The 20098-nt window shown below is 36.2% G+C and overlaps 1 protein-coding gene across 2 annotated transcripts; it reads left to right on the forward strand.

The window, feature by feature from the left end:
* The first annotated feature begins 236 nt into the window (after positions 1-236).
* dnajb5 (DnaJ heat shock protein family (Hsp40) member B5) lies at positions 237-19793 on the forward strand. Of its 2 annotated transcripts, none has more exons than XM_051109047.1 (4): positions 237-302; positions 2345-2599; positions 6461-7101; positions 16103-19793. In XM_051109047.1, the coding sequence occupies exons 2-4, from the start codon at positions 2389-2391 to the stop codon at positions 16334-16336; spliced, it is 1086 nt and encodes a 361-aa protein (XP_050965004.1). In that variant the 5' UTR covers positions 237-302; positions 2345-2388; the 3' UTR covers positions 16337-19793. The 2 variants fall into 2 exon arrangements, with proteins under 2 accessions (XP_050965004.1, XP_050965003.1); XM_051109046.1 differs by lacking the exon at positions 237-302 and adding an exon at positions 708-1012.
* Positions 19794-20098: the final 305 nt, after the last annotated feature.

Below are 20098 nucleotides of genomic sequence, written 5' to 3' on the forward strand. Positions count from 1 at the left end.
CCCACTTAGTCCTACAGACATGAGCGCCTGGGTTCTGTATGAATGAACACACACACAAACACACAAACACACACAAATATTTTTTCTTTTATTATTAGCACACTTTGTCAGATATCTAAAATGCACCCCACGGAAGCAGATATGATTTTGGAGATGAACTGGTTTCTTGGACTGCTGCTTGAAGAGATTTATTTGTGGCGTGTACGGGGCGGTCCGTATGCAAATTAGGGGCGTGGCTAACGGAATGGAGTAGAATGTCATGCAGCTCTAACCGGCAGACAGCTAAAGGATACTTTCATACGGTAAGCTCTGTTTTCAGTTTTGTGTGTCTTCAAAAATACAACACAAATGTGAATGCGACTGACAGTCTTTATCCTTTCCCGTAAGATTTCACTGAGATTTTTAAGGCTTGTCTGATGTTAAAAGCGTTTAGTCTCTAACTGGAATTTGACAACTTGAGTAGCCGAGAATTATTATTATTATTATTAAAAAAAAAGAAAGAAATATACCGTGTCGGTTTATAATTCATAGTAATGATTGATATTACAATAGCTAAATACAACAGATCATAGACTGTAGTCAGCATCAAGCTTTTTGGTCTTTATGGTGATCTTTTCTTTTGTAAAAGTGCGTGTCTCAAACCCTCAAACCCAGCTCAGAAGGTTTTGAGACACAGCCGGTACTGATTTCATCAAGGAGGCTGTTAAATCGCACTCTGGTGTGCACACTCTGCAGAGCCTCTGCCTTTATATCTGTATGCTGGAGAAGACGCGGATAATCCAAGCATCTATTTTTATGCGAAGAATACATAAAGAGGTCATGCTTGTCTAACTGACGTCAGTCAGATATCACTCAGTCACCAGTCGTCCGTTAGTTTTTCATTGGTGGTCACCATGACATCATTAAATACCGGAGAGGAATACCGGGAGACCTCAGAGGTTTTGATTTAGCGATGAGGATTTCCTATCGGATGCGGCAAACCGGCATCATTGTTCTGCAGATATTGTAACTGGTGAGCTTTGGCGACCCTGTTCGTGATCTTTACAATACAGTAGAGTATATGGTGTTTAAACTGAGTCAAACGAAAAAGAGATGAAAACAAGCCTAAATGCAACATAGCATTCTTTTAAACGCATGTGTGTTTATGTGTAAATCGAAATAGCTCTGTATAACATGCTGAACATCAAGTCTTTGTTAGTGTTTCCCCGGGGTCTGCAGTGCCGCCCAAACGACACGCTCGGTTCATCAAGATCTGTTCTCAGCGCTATCCATGCAGTTTAGTTTCAAATACACATGTTAATCATTCTTGGCCAGTATGAGATATATAATTTGTGTGTTTTATTTTTGTCTGGTGCTTCTCTCTTCTCTATGGATATCGCGAACGCTGATTGCAGCAGAAGCTCTAGGCGCAAGTAATATTACACAAGCAGAAGTGCTGCTGTTCTTTATATCAGCACAGCTGAAATGCCGTAGGTAGAGATTGTGAGTGATATTACTTAACAGTTAAGGAATTAATATCAAGTAACTTATGTTTAAAACACAAATTGGCCAATTAATTTGCATATTCCTGCCCCGTCATTGAAAATAGTTCTAAAAGAAGAGGACACGCCAATCCTCGAGATTCAAAGTGTCAACGGTCAGACAAAAATCCGGAGTGGAACCAAGCATATAAATGGAATGGAGCGACAGAGAGAGAGTTCCCTCGAGTTCAAAGCGTTTTGTAATGTAATCAGTCGACTGTAGATCCACGTCGGGTTTTACATTTCACACTTCTGAGTGAGAAACCCACTCTGAGCGCTACGAACACGAATGTGACCCTGGACCACAAAACCAGTCATAAGTGTCAATTTTTTTCTAAATTGAGCTTTATACATAATCTGAAAGCTGAATAAATAAGATTTCCATCGATGTATGGTTTGTTAAGATCGAACAATATTTGGCCGAGATACAACTACTTCAGTATATGGCATCTGAGGGTGCAAAAAAACAAAATATTGAGAAAATCGCCTTTAAAGTTGTTTGCAATGCATATTACAAATCAAAAATTAAGTTTTGATATATTTACAGTAGGACATTTACAAAATATCTTAATGGAACATGATCTTTACTTAATTTCCTAATGATTTTTGGCAAAAAGAAAAATCAATAATTTTGGCTATTGCTACAAATATGCCCCAGCGACTTAAGACTGGTTTTGTTGTCCAGGGTCACAAATGCTTCAGCACTCGCACTGCTGGAATGGAAATTATTTATTTTTATGTTGACACCAAAAAGAATCTTAAATATAACTTGAATGTATTTGTATTTATTTTTTACCTTGCTTATTTTTACCGTTGTTTTGTAGAGAATTTGGTGGTTCTGGAAGGACTCTTTCTGTAAATCAAAGCAATGGGGAAGGACTACTATAAGATCCTTGGCATACCTTCAGGCTCTAATGAGGATGAAATCAAAAAGGCCTACAGGAGGATGGCCCTAAAGTTCCATCCAGACAAAAACAAGGATCCCAATGCTGAAGAGAAGTTTAAAGAGATAGCAGAGGCTTATGAGGTACTGAGTGACCCAAAGAAGAGAGTCATCTATGACCAATACGGCGAGGATGGTAAGTATGCTTTGGACCATGTACAGAAGGAACACAGCCAAATCTTATCAGATTCTATGACTCATTCTTGGGCCATAATTAGTTTTTCTGGGAAACGACAGTTTGATAATAAGTATATAGCCAGTTTTCTGTTCATTAATGGCTTTGGACACACTAAACCCAGCAGGCACACAACATCATAAGACGTTAACATTTGGTTAAATTTTGGATGCAACATCTGGTGACCAAAATTCAATGTCAATTCAATGTCTAATGTCAACATTAATCTAATGTCCAATACCAAAATCAGCTGACGCTGATATGAAAATTGTTAATTCAATGTCAAATTGACATCAAATACTGACGTCAAACTGATTCTCATCCAAAATGCAATGTCTCTCTGACGTTGGGGTCCAACGTCAACCTGATGTTACATTGATGTCGGTGCCTGCTGGGAAGCTTTTCACACTGTGCTTAGTATTTAATTGTTGTGAACTCTGCTTTTAACCCTGGGTAGAAGAACATTTCATATATGTGACCCTGGACCACAAAACCAGTCATAAGTGTAAATTTCTCGAAATTGAGATTTTTACAATATCTGAAAGCTGAATAAATAAGCTTTCTGTTGACGTACGTATATTGCTAGGATAGGACAATATTTGGTTGAGATACAACTATTAGAAAATCTGGAATCTGATGGTGCAAAAAAAAAATTAAAATACTGAGAAATTGCCTTTAAAGTTCATAGCAATGCATATTACTAATCAAAAATTAGGTTGTGATATATTTACAGTGAGAAATTTACAAAATATCTTCATGGAACATGATCTTTACTTTATATCCTAATGATTTTTGGCATAAAAGAAAAATTGATAAATTTGACCCATCCAATGTATTTTTGGCTATTGCTACAAATTTACCCGTGCAACATAAGACTGGTTGTGTGGTCCAGGGTCACATATGCAACTTAAAACGGTTTCAGGTATAGTAACCCGGGTTTTAGGAATATATAGTGGGAAATGATTATGAATACCCATGATTAATTTTTAACCTCAGGTTGAGTGTGAGTAGTGTGAAATATGAAAAAAGATAACCCAGGATTTAGTTTTCCCAGGGTTAAAAATGACCCAGGCTTTTTTTTTAAATGTGAAAAGTCCTACTTAGTGTCTATCCAGTAGTCTAATGTAATTGATATGTAATCACATTTACAGTTTAAAATAGTGCATCATAAATACCACAACATAAACAATACTAAAATGCTAATACCAACCATACTTAATGGACCCAGGCATAGTTCTGTTTATACCCAGTGGGACAACCCTTAAAAGGATCTTTGTCGTGGCTCACGTGGTTAGACCACTGTTCTTTATACACTGTCAATGCAGCTTTACCACCTCTGCTTTTTCCTGACAATCAAAATAACTCCCTCACACTGCAGGATGATGCAGAAAAGTTCTTTGACAAATGCAAGGACTATAAACATGGCACTGTTCCAGAATAAGAAAAATGTCTGCTGAAACAAAGACGGATTTCGAGTGTTCCCACTTATGCCAACTCCAGGCCAGATGCCAAACTAAGCATCTTTACACTGAGTTCACCTGCCAATTCCTCCTTTGCTCCTGAATTTCGCAAGCAATCCCTTTATGTTTTTAGAGCCTTTGCATCAGTTCTCTGCATCAGTGCAGCGTTGTTCCATAAAGAGCCATTAGTGAAAAGTCAAAAGGCTGTGGCAGCAGCAAACTAATTTGGCTGTATTAACACAGATACACACTGAGGTATTATGTTTTTCAATTTGCATTATAAGAAATTGATAAGACCCACGTTGTTTTGGCCTGAGTAGTTTATTGAAGTTGCAAAGAATGAGGTGGAAACATGTTTTATAAGATGTCTGCATTATGTATGCAGACTGAAGAGTTGTGAAGTTGGAAGATGAGTCAGCTTGTGTCCTGACTGTTAGAAGGAGTGCATTTGTTACAAGCCATCAATCACCCACCATAACACATAGGTGTTAATGGTTTTTAACAGAACTGAAAAGCACAAAATAAATGATTGTTTGATTCTAATGTGAAGAAGGTAGTTCTGCAGTGAACCTCATAAGACAGATCAGACACTAGAGCTTAAAGAGCACTTGGTCTTTCACACATACAGGATCATCACTTGATCAGGGTTTGTACTCCATGTTCTTGCCAAAATATTTTTTTAACAACCAGGACACCAAGAGCAGCCAGCTAAGGGACAATAATAGAAATGAAGTAGCCTGCTTGTTTAAGAGCTGATTTCTGTTCTTTGTCCAGCGATTTGAATTTGTAACCAAACTGAGCGGGGGTGGAGAAAAGAAATAGAGAAAGACTTGGCAGGTCTTCTGTTGAGCTTTTACACCTCAAAATGGTGATGTGTGAGCAGTTGCAGACGAAATCAAATGCTATTCCATGCTACGTCATGGAGTAGGCTAGCACTTGATAATTATCCAGCAGGATAATTATCCAGAAGAATTAACATCTCAGCTGCCAATTATAGTGAATCTGTGTAGGTTTGTTAATATAATAATTCAGAAGTTGCAGTTAGTCTGTTTTTCTTTTTTCACTAAACAGATATAGAAATAGGCCATAGAAGTGTTAAACATTTCAATTTTTGGACATTTCAAATAGTTGTAATGCAATGAAGTAGACTGTCCTCTTGGTAGGACAGGGAATGAGTCAAAGAATCATTTGGGAGTTGGCATCCATTGGTGTTTATAAAGAGGTCCAACTGGGCTGTGTGCCAATGTACACTACCAGTCAAAAGTTTTTGAACAGTAAGATTTTTTATGTTTTTTTTAAAGAAGTCTTTAATATTTTGAAATATTTTTACTATAACTCTTTTCTATTTGAATATATTTTAAAATGTAATTTCTGTGATCAAAGCAAAATTTTCAGCATCATTACTCCAGTCTTTACATGTCACATGATCCTTCATAAATCATTCTAATATGCTGATTTGCTGTTCAAGAAACATTTATTATTATTATTATTATTATTATTATTTAAAAAAGTTGAGTAATGTTTTTTCTTTGATCAATGGAAAGTTCCAAAGATCAGCATTTCTTCAGTGTATACATATATATATATATATATATATATATATATATATATATAGGAAAGAAATTACAGAAATTAATACTTTAAATTGATCAAAAGTGATAATAAAGACATTTATGAATTTATAATGTTATAAATGCTGTTCTTCTGACCTTCTTCTGAAAAAATTCTGCTTTAAAATCAGGAATATATTACATTTTAAAATAAAATAAAAATATATTATATATATATATATATATATATATATTCAAATACAATAAAGTTATTTTAAATAGTAAAAATATTTTAATTTAATGTAATTGAGATCAAATAAATGCAGGCTTGGTGAGAAGAAGAGATTTCTTTAAAAAACATGAAAATTGGTAGTGTACTTGCTTCTTTTGAGAAAAAAATGTCATTTTACATTATGAAATCTAGATTTACACACTCTTGAATTCCTAAAATATTATATGCAGTAGGCCATAATAGTTAGAAGTCATCCTATTTCAGTAGGCTTAGGTTTTATCAGTCTCAAGCAGAATTGACTTTTCAAGGCCAGCACAGTGCTAAATCCACTTTTCCCGCACAGCTGTGGCAGACTCACTAAGTTGGTGATGCCCTTAATATGGCTGCATCAATCCTTGGTGTACTTATGAGATGACACAAAGCTATAATTTTTTAAAGACTTGGATATCATTACTGAAAGCTAGAGAAAACTTGCTAACCTGAAACTGTCACAGAAGATGCTCACCTGTGGAATTAGGCAGAACTTAAAATAACTTTATAAACACTGACGCATTTGTTCCTCCTGTGTATTTCCATCCAGGTTTGAAAACAGGTGGCACAGGCTCATCTAGTGGACAAGGGACTACCTATCACTACACCTTCCATGGGGATCCACATGCCACCTTTGCGTCTTTCTTTGGAGGCTCCAACCCCTTCGATATTTTCTTTGGCTCTGGACGCCAGCGGGGAACCACTAATGGCACTAACGACCATAGTGGCGATCATGACATGGACATTGACATGGATGGAGATGATGATCCTTTCAGTTCCTTCAGCCACTTTGGCTTCAACGGAATCAATGGTTTTCATCACGGTGGAGGTCGAAGACATCGTAACGAGCCCCTTCATGGTGGCCGAAGGAAAGTACAGGACCCTCCGGTGGTACATGAGCTTAAAGTGTCTCTAGAGGAGATCTTCCATGGATGTACCAAGCGGATGCGAATCACTCGCCGACGACTGAATCCGGATGGAAGGACAATGAGGACAGAGGACAAGATCCTTAACATTGTCATCAAGAGAGGCTGGAAGGAAGGGACCAAGATCACCTTCCCCAAAGAGGGTGATGAGACACCTGAGAACATTCCTGCTGATATTGCATTTGTGCTCAAAGACAAAGGCCACCCACTCTTCAAAAGGGATGGATCCAACATCATTTACACAGCCAAGATCGGTCTTAAGGAGGTATGTGATGTTTTCCACCCACAATGTATTGGTTTTTGGCCAGAAATAATAGTCAATTTTTGCACCTGTGTGCTTTTTTCCACTCTTTTTTTGACATTCCCTGACTGTCCGTCAAAGCAGGCTGGGTTGTTTTATCAGTTGGCTTCTGTAGCCCAAGAATAGACAGTCCCAGACTTAGATTAGACAGGTTTACTGCAGTCTCAACACTAGACCACCCTTTGGCCTTTGTGCCCTCATTCACATGGACTTACAGGGCAAATTAATGGGCTTCATTTGGTATCAACCCCACCGAGTCCAAAATAAGTGCTGACCTTGTTAACCTGCACAGCTGCTAAATTTGGCTGCATTATTCAGACCATTGTTGGTTTTATTGTCCTGCAGTATCCCTGCAATTTCTGTGCCCTGCCATTTCATTATGAAACATATTATTGCATAACATTATAATGTGTATATATTGGTAAATATACCTAAAGATGCCCAGTGTTAATCTAGGACTCGATAAGACACATCATGCCTGGTGATTGTAGAGTCCCTCCATGGCTCAACGTCACTGCTGATTTACTCTCTCTCCCACTTCAGTGTGAAAGCACAGGAATGTCATGGTGCGGTGTCATACGCCAAAGCAGAGTCCTCGCTTTGAAAAAGCGAGTTGAACTCGCCCTGTAGAGTTGAACTACGATAAAACTGTCATGTGACTGAACCAAGTGTGTTTTTCAGGTTGCACATGGAATGTTCATTTGCCTGAAATAAGATGATACATTTAGGTGATGATACACGGGGAAACCTTTCTGAGCAATGTTGCCGGGCAACTTTTTGGAGCAGTGTTGCTTGGGCACTTTTCCATTGAGATTGGGCAACAAATTTCTCTCTGGATAATTTAGATCAGTCATGGGCCCTGTGTATCACCTGGTTGCCATTGATGGCAACATTGCCCAAAGTTGCCAAGCAACATTGCTCAAACAGTTGCCCCATGTATCATCACCTTTACTGATAATTAGGGCTGTCAGTCGATTACATTTTTTTAATCTAATTAATTACATGATGTTTCAGTTAATTAATCAAATTAATTGCAAAATAAATTTCACAGTAAAAATTCCCACAAAAGATTATTTACAGCTATTTTTGTGTTAAATGACAAAGTATCAAGTATAGATTACAAATTGTAGCTTTAGAAAGCTATTTTATTTGATTTAACATAAAACTTATTACACATAAACATTTAAGCTGCAACGGCCCAATGTAAACTATGGAAAATAAAAGAAGACATTGGTAACCAAAACAGCTTTGTTACCAACAGTCTTCAAAATATCTTAAACAAAAGAAAGGTTTGAAATGACATGCGGGTGAGTAAATGATGCCAGAATTAATTTTTTTGGGTGAACTATCCCTTTAATGTTTTTATTTTTATTTTTATTTTTATGAAATGATACTCTAAGAAGGGCACTTTAAGAAAGTTGTTTGGTCCCCTACACCCTTCAACCCTTCGATGCACTCACTCTGGAGGGTAAACCCTTTGAAAAGATTAGGGCACAGGGATAAGCCCTACCAAATGGAACGCAGGGTGGGTCTTTGAATCATTGGTTCACATGATTCATTCAAAACGTGCATTTATTCAGAAACTAAACACCGCTGTGTTGTTTGAAGACATGCAACAATTCTGCTATGTCATGGTTTGTACTTGCAGGGAGAGCGCTGGAGCCAGGAAATAAGCTTTGACAGTCTTTAATAAGCACACACAAGGAAATATTTACAAAGGAACTAGGAGAAACACAAGTACATAACGAGTAGACCCGACAGAAACAGAAGGAACAAATGGGAACTAAATACACAGGATAATAAACAAACACAGGTGCAAGGAATAATCAATTAACTTAACAAGAAAAGGAACATGTTTCAAGGTAATATGTTCTCTGCAGAATTAAGCAAAAACACATAATATGGTGTTTAAAATATAACACAATATCAGCTTATTTACTGAACTGTTGTATAAAATCACATTTAAGCTTGTTAGCCCCGTTAAAAATTGTGTTCGGGGGGATAAAATACATGTTTTTAGACGGGGTTCCCCTGGTAAATTCACATTTCAGGTGCTAGATTCAACCCGCGGACATCAAAAACAACCGTCTCCTCTGCTTTAATACCAGTTTCAGCTCGAAATTAACATGAATAAACACCCAAAGGTATGTTAAAAGAAAAAGTACAACTTACCGAAATCAATATCCTGTCAGTCTGTCAATCAGTGTTTCAACCGCTGAGACATCAATATAACAGCTTCAAAACAATATGTCACGTAATGTTATATTTACCTCAGAAAAAAAAAACATATTTGGTGACTAAACTCATTAGTCAGCTAGAAAAATAAACTCTAAAGTGAAGCATTTTGCTAAATACATGCACCATATAACAAATTTATTATAATTTTCTTCAACGTTTAATTTATGTATGAATAAATTTGTCAAGTTTTTATGACAGATGCCATTTAAATGTTTATATTTCAAAAAACTAATTGGAGTAGAAATATAATTATGGAACTAAATTTATTATTATAAAAACCTGATTGATTGATTCAGCTGATTTTAACCTTCAATATTATAGTAATGTAGTACGTATATTTTACACCATTAGTTGAGAGATTTTTCTTCCTTGGAAAAATTTGGCATGTACTGTAACTGATATATATCTACAATAATCGATATTGAATCAAATCGAATTGAAACACTAGCACGTGAATCATAATCGAATCAAATTGTGAAGTTTGTGTCAAAACCCAGCCTTAATAAACAAGCAGGTGAATATCATAACTGAAAAGTTAGATTTCAGTGAATTGTATATCTGTTGTATCATGGCATGGTTAGTGTCACTGCTGCAGTGGCCTGAGGGGATTCAGTAAAGCTCAGAAAGTTCTGCCTCAAGTCATCAAACACTGAAATATGATGCATTTTTAAATCAAAGCAATAATTTCAATATTTTATTGATGTCGTCTAGATGTAACAGGATTTTCATGGGCTGACCCACTGAGGATGATAACTACAGTCTACACTAGCTGCATATATTTCTGTTTGTCTAGTGACCTAGAAAACCACTGTCAGTTAATACTGACAGTGACATCAGCAGAATAGCCTTAATGTCTTGAGTGACTGTGATGTGCTTCAAAGCAGCACTATGATTAACTGGGAAAACATTTTCTTGTCTTTCTATTAACTTTTCTTTCAGCAACTTTTACCTTGGCAGCGAAAACAGCGTTTTGGCCTTTTTAATATGTCAGCTATGGTTTTAAATATCACCAACGCTGTCTATTGTATCTGTCTGCTAATCGTTCCTGAGATGTTTTCAGGGCAGTGATTTACTTTAAAGGTCTCGCCCATTAGATGCCCAGATTGAAACTTGATAAGTGGCAGTGAACATCACAAACTGTTTTGCCATCTGGTACCATCTCATGCATACTGATGGCAACTTGCCCCACAAATTTTCATCTGCCTGTTTATTGTACACACATTCAGAGGACAGATTTAGCATGGATCTAGACTGTTCTCAGGGGCACATTGTCTTCATTTCAATATCACCTTTCATTTAGAGATGCTCTTGGTGGAATCCCACGGCACTGCTTTAATTAGAGCTCAGAGTTTATTTAATTGCCTACTGGTAATGACCATGGGTTTGTACAAGAGCAAGACAGCTATAAGGTCCTTGTCTGCTGGTAATTTCCAAACTCATTCACCTAGTAATTACTCATCAGCAGTACTAAAGAGCCTTAGCACTGGTGCTGAGGAAACACAGGGCCACATGATGTTATCTGCATGATGATGCTGGATTATTCAAGACAGCTCTGAATGCGATCTTGCAGCAGTAAAGTTAATTTGTTAATGTGAGCACAAAGTTGCATTCAGTATTTCTTCAGTTGATGTTAGCTTTGCTGTTCCTCATGTACTTTAAGTACTAATAGCACAGTGGTGGTAGACGTTGCACTGCCATCTATCAACATGGATCAGTATGTGGCAGAATAGTTATTAGTAGTGGTGTCAAAATAGCACGTAAACCACCCACAACCACTAAAGAACTGCGTTTATTTGGACGCAGAACGTAATAACGAGCACATCAGACTTTTCAGACGCGCGCTCCAACGTCACCTCAGCAACAGGCGCGAGTCAAACGAGCGTGGAAACGATACCGATGACGAACGGAGCTTCAGTAGAACATCAGTGAACTGCAGTCAGATGAGATGTTGTCGGGTCATATGTCCGTAAAAACTAATCAACCTGTCCTGTCAGCCGTTATACTGTGCTCGTAGTGCATGCTCTTCAAGTGAACGGAAGATGAACCGGACGTCTAACACATTACCAGAAAACAGCTTACTTCCTCATTGAAAAATAAGGTGGATAGCCTATAGCGCTGTATCATATTCAAACCAAAATCAAACTAGGAGTATGAATGTCATAGTTATGTCGTCAGTTAAGCCGTGAAGTTACAAAAAAGTCGACTAAAGCTCCATTAAAACTGTGCATGTAAGTGTTTATTATTAAAGGGTTACTCCACCCCAAAATGAAATTTTTGTCATTAATCGCTTACCCCCATGTCGTTCTAAACCAATAAAAGCTTCGTTCATCTTCGGAACACAATTTAAGATATTTTGGATGAAAACCGAGACGCTTTCATCTGTCCCATTGACTGCCAAGAAAATACCACTGTCAAGGCCCAGAATGGTATGAAAGACATCGTCAAAATAGTCCATCAGCCACCAGTGGTTCAATCTGAATTTAATGAAGCAACGAGAATACTTTTTGTACGCAAAGAAAATAACGCTGTTTTGTCAGCCGCACCACGCAGATACGCTGTTTTCCTTCAATTCAAAGCGTTAAAGGAGAACTCCACTTCCAGAACAACAATTTACAAGGAATTTACTACCTTGTCATCCAAGATGTTCACGTCTTTCTGTCTTCAGTTGTAAAGAAATTATGGTTTTTGAGGAAAACATTTCAGGATTTTTCTCCATATAATGGACTTCATTGGTGCCCTGATTTTGAACTTCCAAAATGTAGTTTAAATGCATCTTCAAAAGGCTCTAAACAATCCCAGCTGAGGAAGAAGGGTCTTATCTAGCAAAATGATCTGTCATTTTTTTTCAAAAAAATAAAAATTGGTATACCTTTTAAGCACAAAAGCTCGTGTAGCACTAGCTCTGGGATGCACGTTTACAACGCTGCGAATCACGTCTAAGTACACGTCTGCGTACTCCGGCTCAGAAAGGTAGAGTACGGCGAAAAACTCATATTTTCTTCTACAACTTCAGAATCATCTGACATCATTTTTTTTTTCAATCTCATTTAACAAGATTATGTTTAGCAGCAGTCTGTTTAATTCTGCAGCAGTTCTAACATGAACTTCGGTTGCGTGATTCTAGTTGCTGTTTGGGAAACATCATCATTAGCCAGAGTTGAGGAGATGCCTGGCAACTTGTCATGGTCAACTGTTTTGTGAGAGTATCAGCTACTCCCTTCTTTCCATGAATCCCACGGCTCCCATCCCCCCAGCCCACACCGCTGCTGTCTGTAGGAAGGAGCTGATGTCATTGCGAACACATTTTCTCATCCCTTGAGGCAGCTGCTAAGCAGAGCTGTCTGGCAATATTTGTGCTTGGTATTCACAGAAAGTTCATGAAAAGCTTTTCCAGCATAAGCTCACATGCAATAACTGCAGACTCCAAGCTTTAATCTTTAAGTCTTGAATTTATCCATTTCGTGTTTCTGATTTATTAGTTATCCTGATGTTGAAAGGAATAGTATACCCAAAAATGAAAATTCTGTTTCATTTACTTCTGAAGTTGTTGCATACCTGTAGGATTTTCTTTCTTCTGGTGAACATAATTTAAGATATGTTAAAGAATGTTCAGGTGGTTCAGATGTCAACATGGTCTACTGACTTCCATAGTATGGAAAAAAAAATACTATGGAAGTCAATGGGGACCAGAAAATGTTTGGTGACCCACATTCTTCAAACTATCTTCTATTAAGAAAATCCATACTGGTTTAAGACCAACTTAAGGGTGAATAAACAATGACAGCGTTTTCATTTTTGGATGAACAGTTGCTTTAATGGCAAGGAACTTCAGCTCTATTGGAAGATAAAAATGAATAAAAGTTGTATGAAGTCCCAGAAGTGAATATAGGAGGATCTTGTTCATCTAATCCTGTCAGTTATATTTCAGGAATTTATAAGTAGCTGTTTCCTTCACTCCAGTGGCAATCCTTCTAGTATTACAACCTGAATTTTTTTTTAAATTATTTTTTACTAACTTTTATCTATTTATACTGTTACCAGATGGTCCAAGGGGAATCTTAGAGCTGCAGCCCTTCTATAATGGAAAATAATATAATATACTTATAATACTGTTGGTTTATATGAACCACTGAAGTCATGAATTCTTTAATTATTTTTTGGCATTAAATTTCAAAAAGCTCAAGAGTATGCCTCCAGTGTCTCACTAGCATTATGAACCCAATACTCGCAAGTACCATGAAATGAAAATATTCTTAACATAAATGTGTTTTACAGTTACTAAATTAGCAGATGCTGTTATTCAAAGCGACCTACAAATGAGGACATTACTATGGTGTTATTATGGTTTGCTTATTTTGTTTTGAAAATGACTCCTACAATTTGAAAGTGTTCCATCTGTGGAAGGAATTTAATTTTAGTTCCATGGCAACTTCTGATTTGAGACTCGCAATTTATGTCCTCAGCTGATTTTTCAGTTGCTTGATTAGCTCTGTGAAATGAGAGCAGTGGCCAAAATTAGCTTTCTGTGCACTCAGCTACCCCTTCTGTAGCATAACACACACACACTTGGACATCCCCACATGCTTGCCCACATTCACACAATCCAAGTCCAAACTTCACAGCTCTTGCATGAAGTTTCTAATCAAATGTGAATTGAAATACATTGAATATAACTGTCTATTTTCAATTTTAATTCTCTATTTAATTTTCGATTTAATACTCATAAAACTGTTTTCAAGTTTCAAGTTTGAAATAATTAGGATTTTTAGTGTTTTTGAAAGAAGTTTGAAATAAGTTTTTAAATAAAAATAAAAAATACATAAGAGTTGAAACCATGATAAATTACCATTCAAAAGTTTCAAGTAAAAAAAAAAAAAATTAATACTTTTATTAAGCAAGGAAAAGTGACAGTAAAAACGTTTCTAATGTCACAAAAGATCCTTACTTTCTTCTTTTGAACTTTCTATTTCTATGAAAAGAATCTTAAAAAATATATGACAGCTTCCACAAAAATATGTAACTGTTTTCAACTGCTGAACTGCATGCTTCAACTGTTAATAATATGATAATAATAATAAGAAGAAGAAATATTTTTGAGCATATTAGATGTTATATTATTATAATGAGTTATTTTAAATTGCAATAATATTTCAATATTTTACATCACCTTGGTAAGTGTAAGAAACATCTTGTGGTAAAAGCTATGGTAAAAACCTGTTAAATGGTTAATTTCCTTTGTACACTGAAAAACTGTAATACATCAAATGGAATAGTAATATATATTTTACAGTAAAATGTACAGTTTTTAGAAGTGCAAAAAAGTCATTCTATAATTTACAGTGAAAAAAACATAAAATCTGTGACACTTTATATTTGATAGTTTTTCATTGAAATAGCTGTGTCTTAGTTTTTCTTATCAGTTATGTACACTGCAAGTTTTATATGACTTTTTATATTGATTTTTATTGCATTATTTTAATGTTATGTTTGTTACCATGATGGTGTTTTGTATTTACATGTGTGACACTGTGCACATATATAGTAGTATTTAATATTTACCTCAGCCTAGCTGTTTGTGGGTGGTATGTTATTAAAAAACAGATAGGGTGAACTCAGTTAAAGTGGGCCACTTTTTGTAAAATGTGTAATTTAGATAGCTAGATGTTTTTTTTACTTTTCTTTTCTTAATTACTTTTGTTAGCTTTAAGGTCCAGCTGTAATATTTCAATTTGAATACAGTTCATATAAACTAAAGTGTTATTTGCAAGATAACATTTTGAGGTCATGTACTCTATACAAATTTCTTTTCAGGTAAAGTGGGTCATTCCTTATTAATCAAAAATTATTTTGCATTTGAATTAAAAACACATGATTTATTAACACATATGATCAGACAAACATATTTAACAAATCCAAAAAATATATACTGTAAACTACAGGTTATGAGTAAAATAAATCATGTGTAAATCCACATCTCAGTTCATGTGTGAAATTCCAAACAACTGATGTTGTGTTGCCATTAAATTCAATGAAATGTTAATATGTAAATATTGATTCAAAAAATGAACTGTACAAAATATTGAAGATGTGACAAAAGCAACAACAAATAGGCTGAAAAATTTTTTAAATGGTACCCATATGTAAAAATGCTTTTTAATGCTCACAACTATTTTTAATTTTGTCCATATTTTAAAGCTTTGTATTCTGCATCTATATTTTTCTCCTCTCATCCTTTCTTCACTCCACAGATTGAACTTCATGCCTCAACTTTTTTTCTATTCTCTCTTTCCTTTCTACCACGTCTGACTTGAATTTTTTAACTGCAGTCTCATTTCTGATTTCTAAAACAGTAAATTATACATGTCAACTATAAAATAACCAGTGGATGTTAATTTATTTAATGAATTTGGTATAATTACTGAAGGTTAAAGGTCGGCACACTTTACCTGAATCCTACTGGCCCATTTTATCTAACACATTCAGAATTCATCCTATTAGAAATTTGGTATATTGGTATTTATTTGGTCTATTGGTATATATATACACTTATATATACTTACTATTTTCATATAAACTATATATTGTACATGTGCTCCCTGTTCCTGTAACATCATAAGAGGCATCTTACACTAGGTCTCTATGTCGCCATGTAGAGTTTGTGCTTAAGTGTTGAAATACCATCAACGGCTCTCGCACTGACTTCACTTTGCTTTGCTTTTTTTGACAGGCGTTGTGTGGCTGTACAGTGAACATTCCCACCATTGACAACCGGGCAATCACATTGCCCTGCAACGATATCATCAAACCAGGCACAATCAAGAGACTGCGTGGAGAAGGCCTGCCTTTCCCAAAAAATCCGTCTCAACGTGGGGATTTGATAGTGGAGTTCCAGGTGCGCTTCCCAGACAGAATACCACCCCAGTCCAGAGAGATCATCAAACAACACCTACCACAGTCTTAGAGGAACGTCAGTGGATACACTGTACGGTTACGTTTTTTCAAACACACGTTTTCCCCAAAAGTAGAGACGCTGAATTCGAAGAGGGACAAATATGTCGTAAGGACCAGAGGCTCATCTGATATTTTGTTACAGTTTTACTTAATTTATTATCATTTTCTCTGAATATGTGGAATGCTGATTTTTGAAGTAGTTTGTTATGCTGAGGCCCATGGCTTACAAGCAGGACTTTGTTTTTAGAAATATTTTTTTTGGTTATTTCCCCTTAGCAGTTTTTAATTCCTCTTATCAACATGTTAAGGGCAAACACAAGAAAGACAAAATGACTGATTTGTTGAATGGAAAGTAATTTTGGTGTAATGATGGAGATGAGGGCAATCCAACCACGGCTGGCTACTTATTCTGGATTTAAATCTGTGATATTTTGTAGCAGATTAAATTCCCTTCCCTTGTAATAATTGATATTGTCATTTTGAAAGAAGTGGTCTATGTAGGACAACTAAAGTGTTGGAGACTTTTGGACTTTTAGGTTTTTTGAGCACCAGCAGAGCCATTTGGAAACTATTTGATATGTTTCCACTCCCTCACGCATCTCAACAGTCTACAGGTGCTTTCTGGTAGTTCTTGAAGTATTACCAATTATGGTAAATCTTTGGTGGTCACAGAAATTTTGAGTGCCTTAATGTGGCTCAAACCAGCTTTTTTATTTTCATTAGTGTAGATCTAAGGGTATTATTGAAACAAATACTCTAATTACATTATTTAGTCATTTCTATAGCCAAAAATAATGTATGGCAGTAAGCATGATTAAATGGATAGTTTACCCAAAAAAAGGATATAATTTGATCACATAGTCATCTACGCGTTGCTCATAACATATGATGTTATTGTTTCTGTGAAACACAAGGCGTTAGCTGGGAGAATATCTATGTGGATTTTTCCAGACAATGAAAAGGAGATGATGACTTTGTCAAGCTTAAAAAGTTCACAAATACTATATTCTCTTTCTCCCTATTTTAATTTAAAGGGAATCCCAGGCGTCAAGACATGTATGGCTTAAGATAACAAAAATGATGTAGTTGAAAACCCATTTCACGAGTTCGCCAGCCCATCCAGTCCTGGCGGGCAATGGTAAACAGACTTGGCTTGCTGTCCTTAAATGGAGGCTCGAACCCGATGCTCGGCTTGAGCGCAGGGTTCAACCCCCCATTGCGATATTACCTAGGGGGAAGATAACAGAAACAGAGGAGGAGAAGGGGAGGTGGAGGGATTCCGGAAGAACTGAAGCTGGGACGGTGCAATGAGAGCTGCATATATAGGCTCGTAATGATGATTGACAGGACTGAATGATTAGGCTCGTTTGGAACTTCATTAAAATTTATGTTATTTAAAAAATTCACATCGTTTTATACATATTTTGGACTATGGGGGGCGTCATTATTTCGATGGTGTGAAATGGTTGTAGTCAGTGAGCTACTGGCGCTCCTCGTTGCTATTTTTACAGCAACAAAACTCGTAACATAAAATACTGATACGATGCCATGTTGTGCGGCTTTTGGTTGTACTTTTCAGTCGAAGGGCAACTAGAGAAGTGATGTAAGTCTTTACTGCTTTCCTAGCAATAAGAGGAGAAAACAATGGGAAGATGCCTATGGACGAACAAAACATCCTAAAGACCTGCGTCTGTGTTCTTTCCACTTTAGCCCTGATGCCTTTGAGGCTTTTAGTAGACCACAGCTATTGAAAGAGCTTACAAACGGCAGGGACAAGAAACGCTAGATGCCATTCTGGCAGAATGTAAACATGTTGACACTTGTAATGACGTCGCAGTTACTGAAGGAGTTTCTCAGCGTTTAGACTCCATGTGGGGAAAAATCAATGGTACGGCATTTGGTTTAAGCCTATACTTATATCCATCGCCACGTGTAAGCTCTTTCAGTACCTGTGGTCATCGTATTAGTATTTTATATTCTGAGTTGTGAAATCCGTATTGCGTTATGGTCAAATTAGCAACAGGTAGCACTATTAGTGTAACCATTTTACGTCATTGAAATGGCCCAATAGTCCAAAATATATATATAAAAAAAAAAAAAGAGATTTAAATAATGTAAATCTTCATGGTTTTTATACTACATATTTCAGTAAGAGACATTAGTTATGTTATATTAAGCCATCCAAATCATACTACCCTGGGTTCATTTAACAAGGTGAAAAGCAGAAAAAAAAAGGCAAAAACAACAAAAAACATCACCATAGGCAATATCTTGTATAATTATTTGACATCATATGGATCATACAAAACAAAATCTCTGACCTAGGCTGTCTAGTTAATATGTACAAAACATTTTCCGACTTTTACATCTGACAGATCGTCCTTGCTAACAGTTCTTAATTATTTTATTAACTGAGAGAAGAAAAATTTCAGTGAATTTCTAATAAATTCTGGTCTGTTCCTGTGTCAGGTTGTTTTGTCAAAGTTTGACAGCTGTAGTCAAAATTCACTTTCGCTGTATGGAAATGAACAGCCTAAATAACACCTTTTGTGTAACATGGAGAAATAATATCATTTGAGCAACATGTAGGCAACATATTTTAACTAATCACTGAGAAGGGATAGCTATTGGAAAATGCCCATTCATCTATTTTAATATGCACGCCACCCCGAAACACAAACATCCTCTGAAGTACAGCATGACATTCTCAGTCTCAGAAAGTTAAAATGTCCATTTTTAATCCTATGAGGAAAAAATGAAAGTGAATAGAAAAAGTATGTTACTTTATGTTGATAAAAATGTTTGAAGATTGCTCTGACGCTCACCTGTGTGAAACTGAGAACTGTGATGTTACAAGTTGTTTCTTTTTTGAAATATAGGTCTTCATTGTTCAGTAAGCACAGCTATAGGTTTTTTTATGAAGATATGAGGGAATTGTTTTTTGAACAGCTTTTTACTACAATGGTTTCAGTATACTGTATTTCACACTTTTAAATGTGTGCAATGTGAAATCATTTGCAATAGTTCTCTGTATTTTAGTTTAGATTTATATAAAGTGCAAAACCTCCCTTTCAATCGATTTGTGATGTACCATATTTCTACAGTAACAGCAGCCTTTGAGTAACAGTATTTTCTATATAAACAACAATTTTCATATTTCCAGGGATCCTTCCAGGATATCTCTTATACAGTCGTAACTATGTCATTTAATCATTACTGTATTTGGTGATAAAATGAACGTACGGAGGAACATAACCTATTTAAGGACTGGTGTCATGATGTTTTATTATGTGCTGGTCTATGTTTGAAATGTTGTACCATTGTACTCAAGAGACTTTTGGTCATCCAGCCACTTCTGTTTTGAATTTGAATGTCAAATTGAAAAAGTCTCATGTTTATTACTTATGTCCTCATGTACGAGACAGTATTAAATGCAGCTCCCTGTGCCCACTGGGAGGATAAATCAATGCAGAATGCAAGCGGTGTGTTAGTGAATTAGAGAGACTTGGGCCTTGAAGAGTGTGTGTGAAGTACTACTGAACTTTTCAGTACACTTACAGTATACATTTTTGGTGCTTTATGAATCATTTATAAGAACAAGAAATAAACTAAAAGTCTTGACAGAAAAGAAAATAATAAGGATCACTGTGTTTCAGACTGAATGAAAAGTACAGTAGACGGCAGACTGGCAGCTGTCCAAACTAGATGACGACACTGGGCACACAAGGTAACCAAAAGTCAGGGTAACCAAGGTAGCTAAAATTTAAATCAA

This window comes from Labeo rohita, chromosome 5 (genome assembly GCF_022985175.1).
Source record: "Labeo rohita strain BAU-BD-2019 chromosome 5, IGBB_LRoh.1.0, whole genome shotgun sequence".
In the NCBI taxonomy this organism is placed as follows: Eukaryota; Metazoa; Chordata; class Actinopteri; order Cypriniformes; family Cyprinidae; genus Labeo; species Labeo rohita.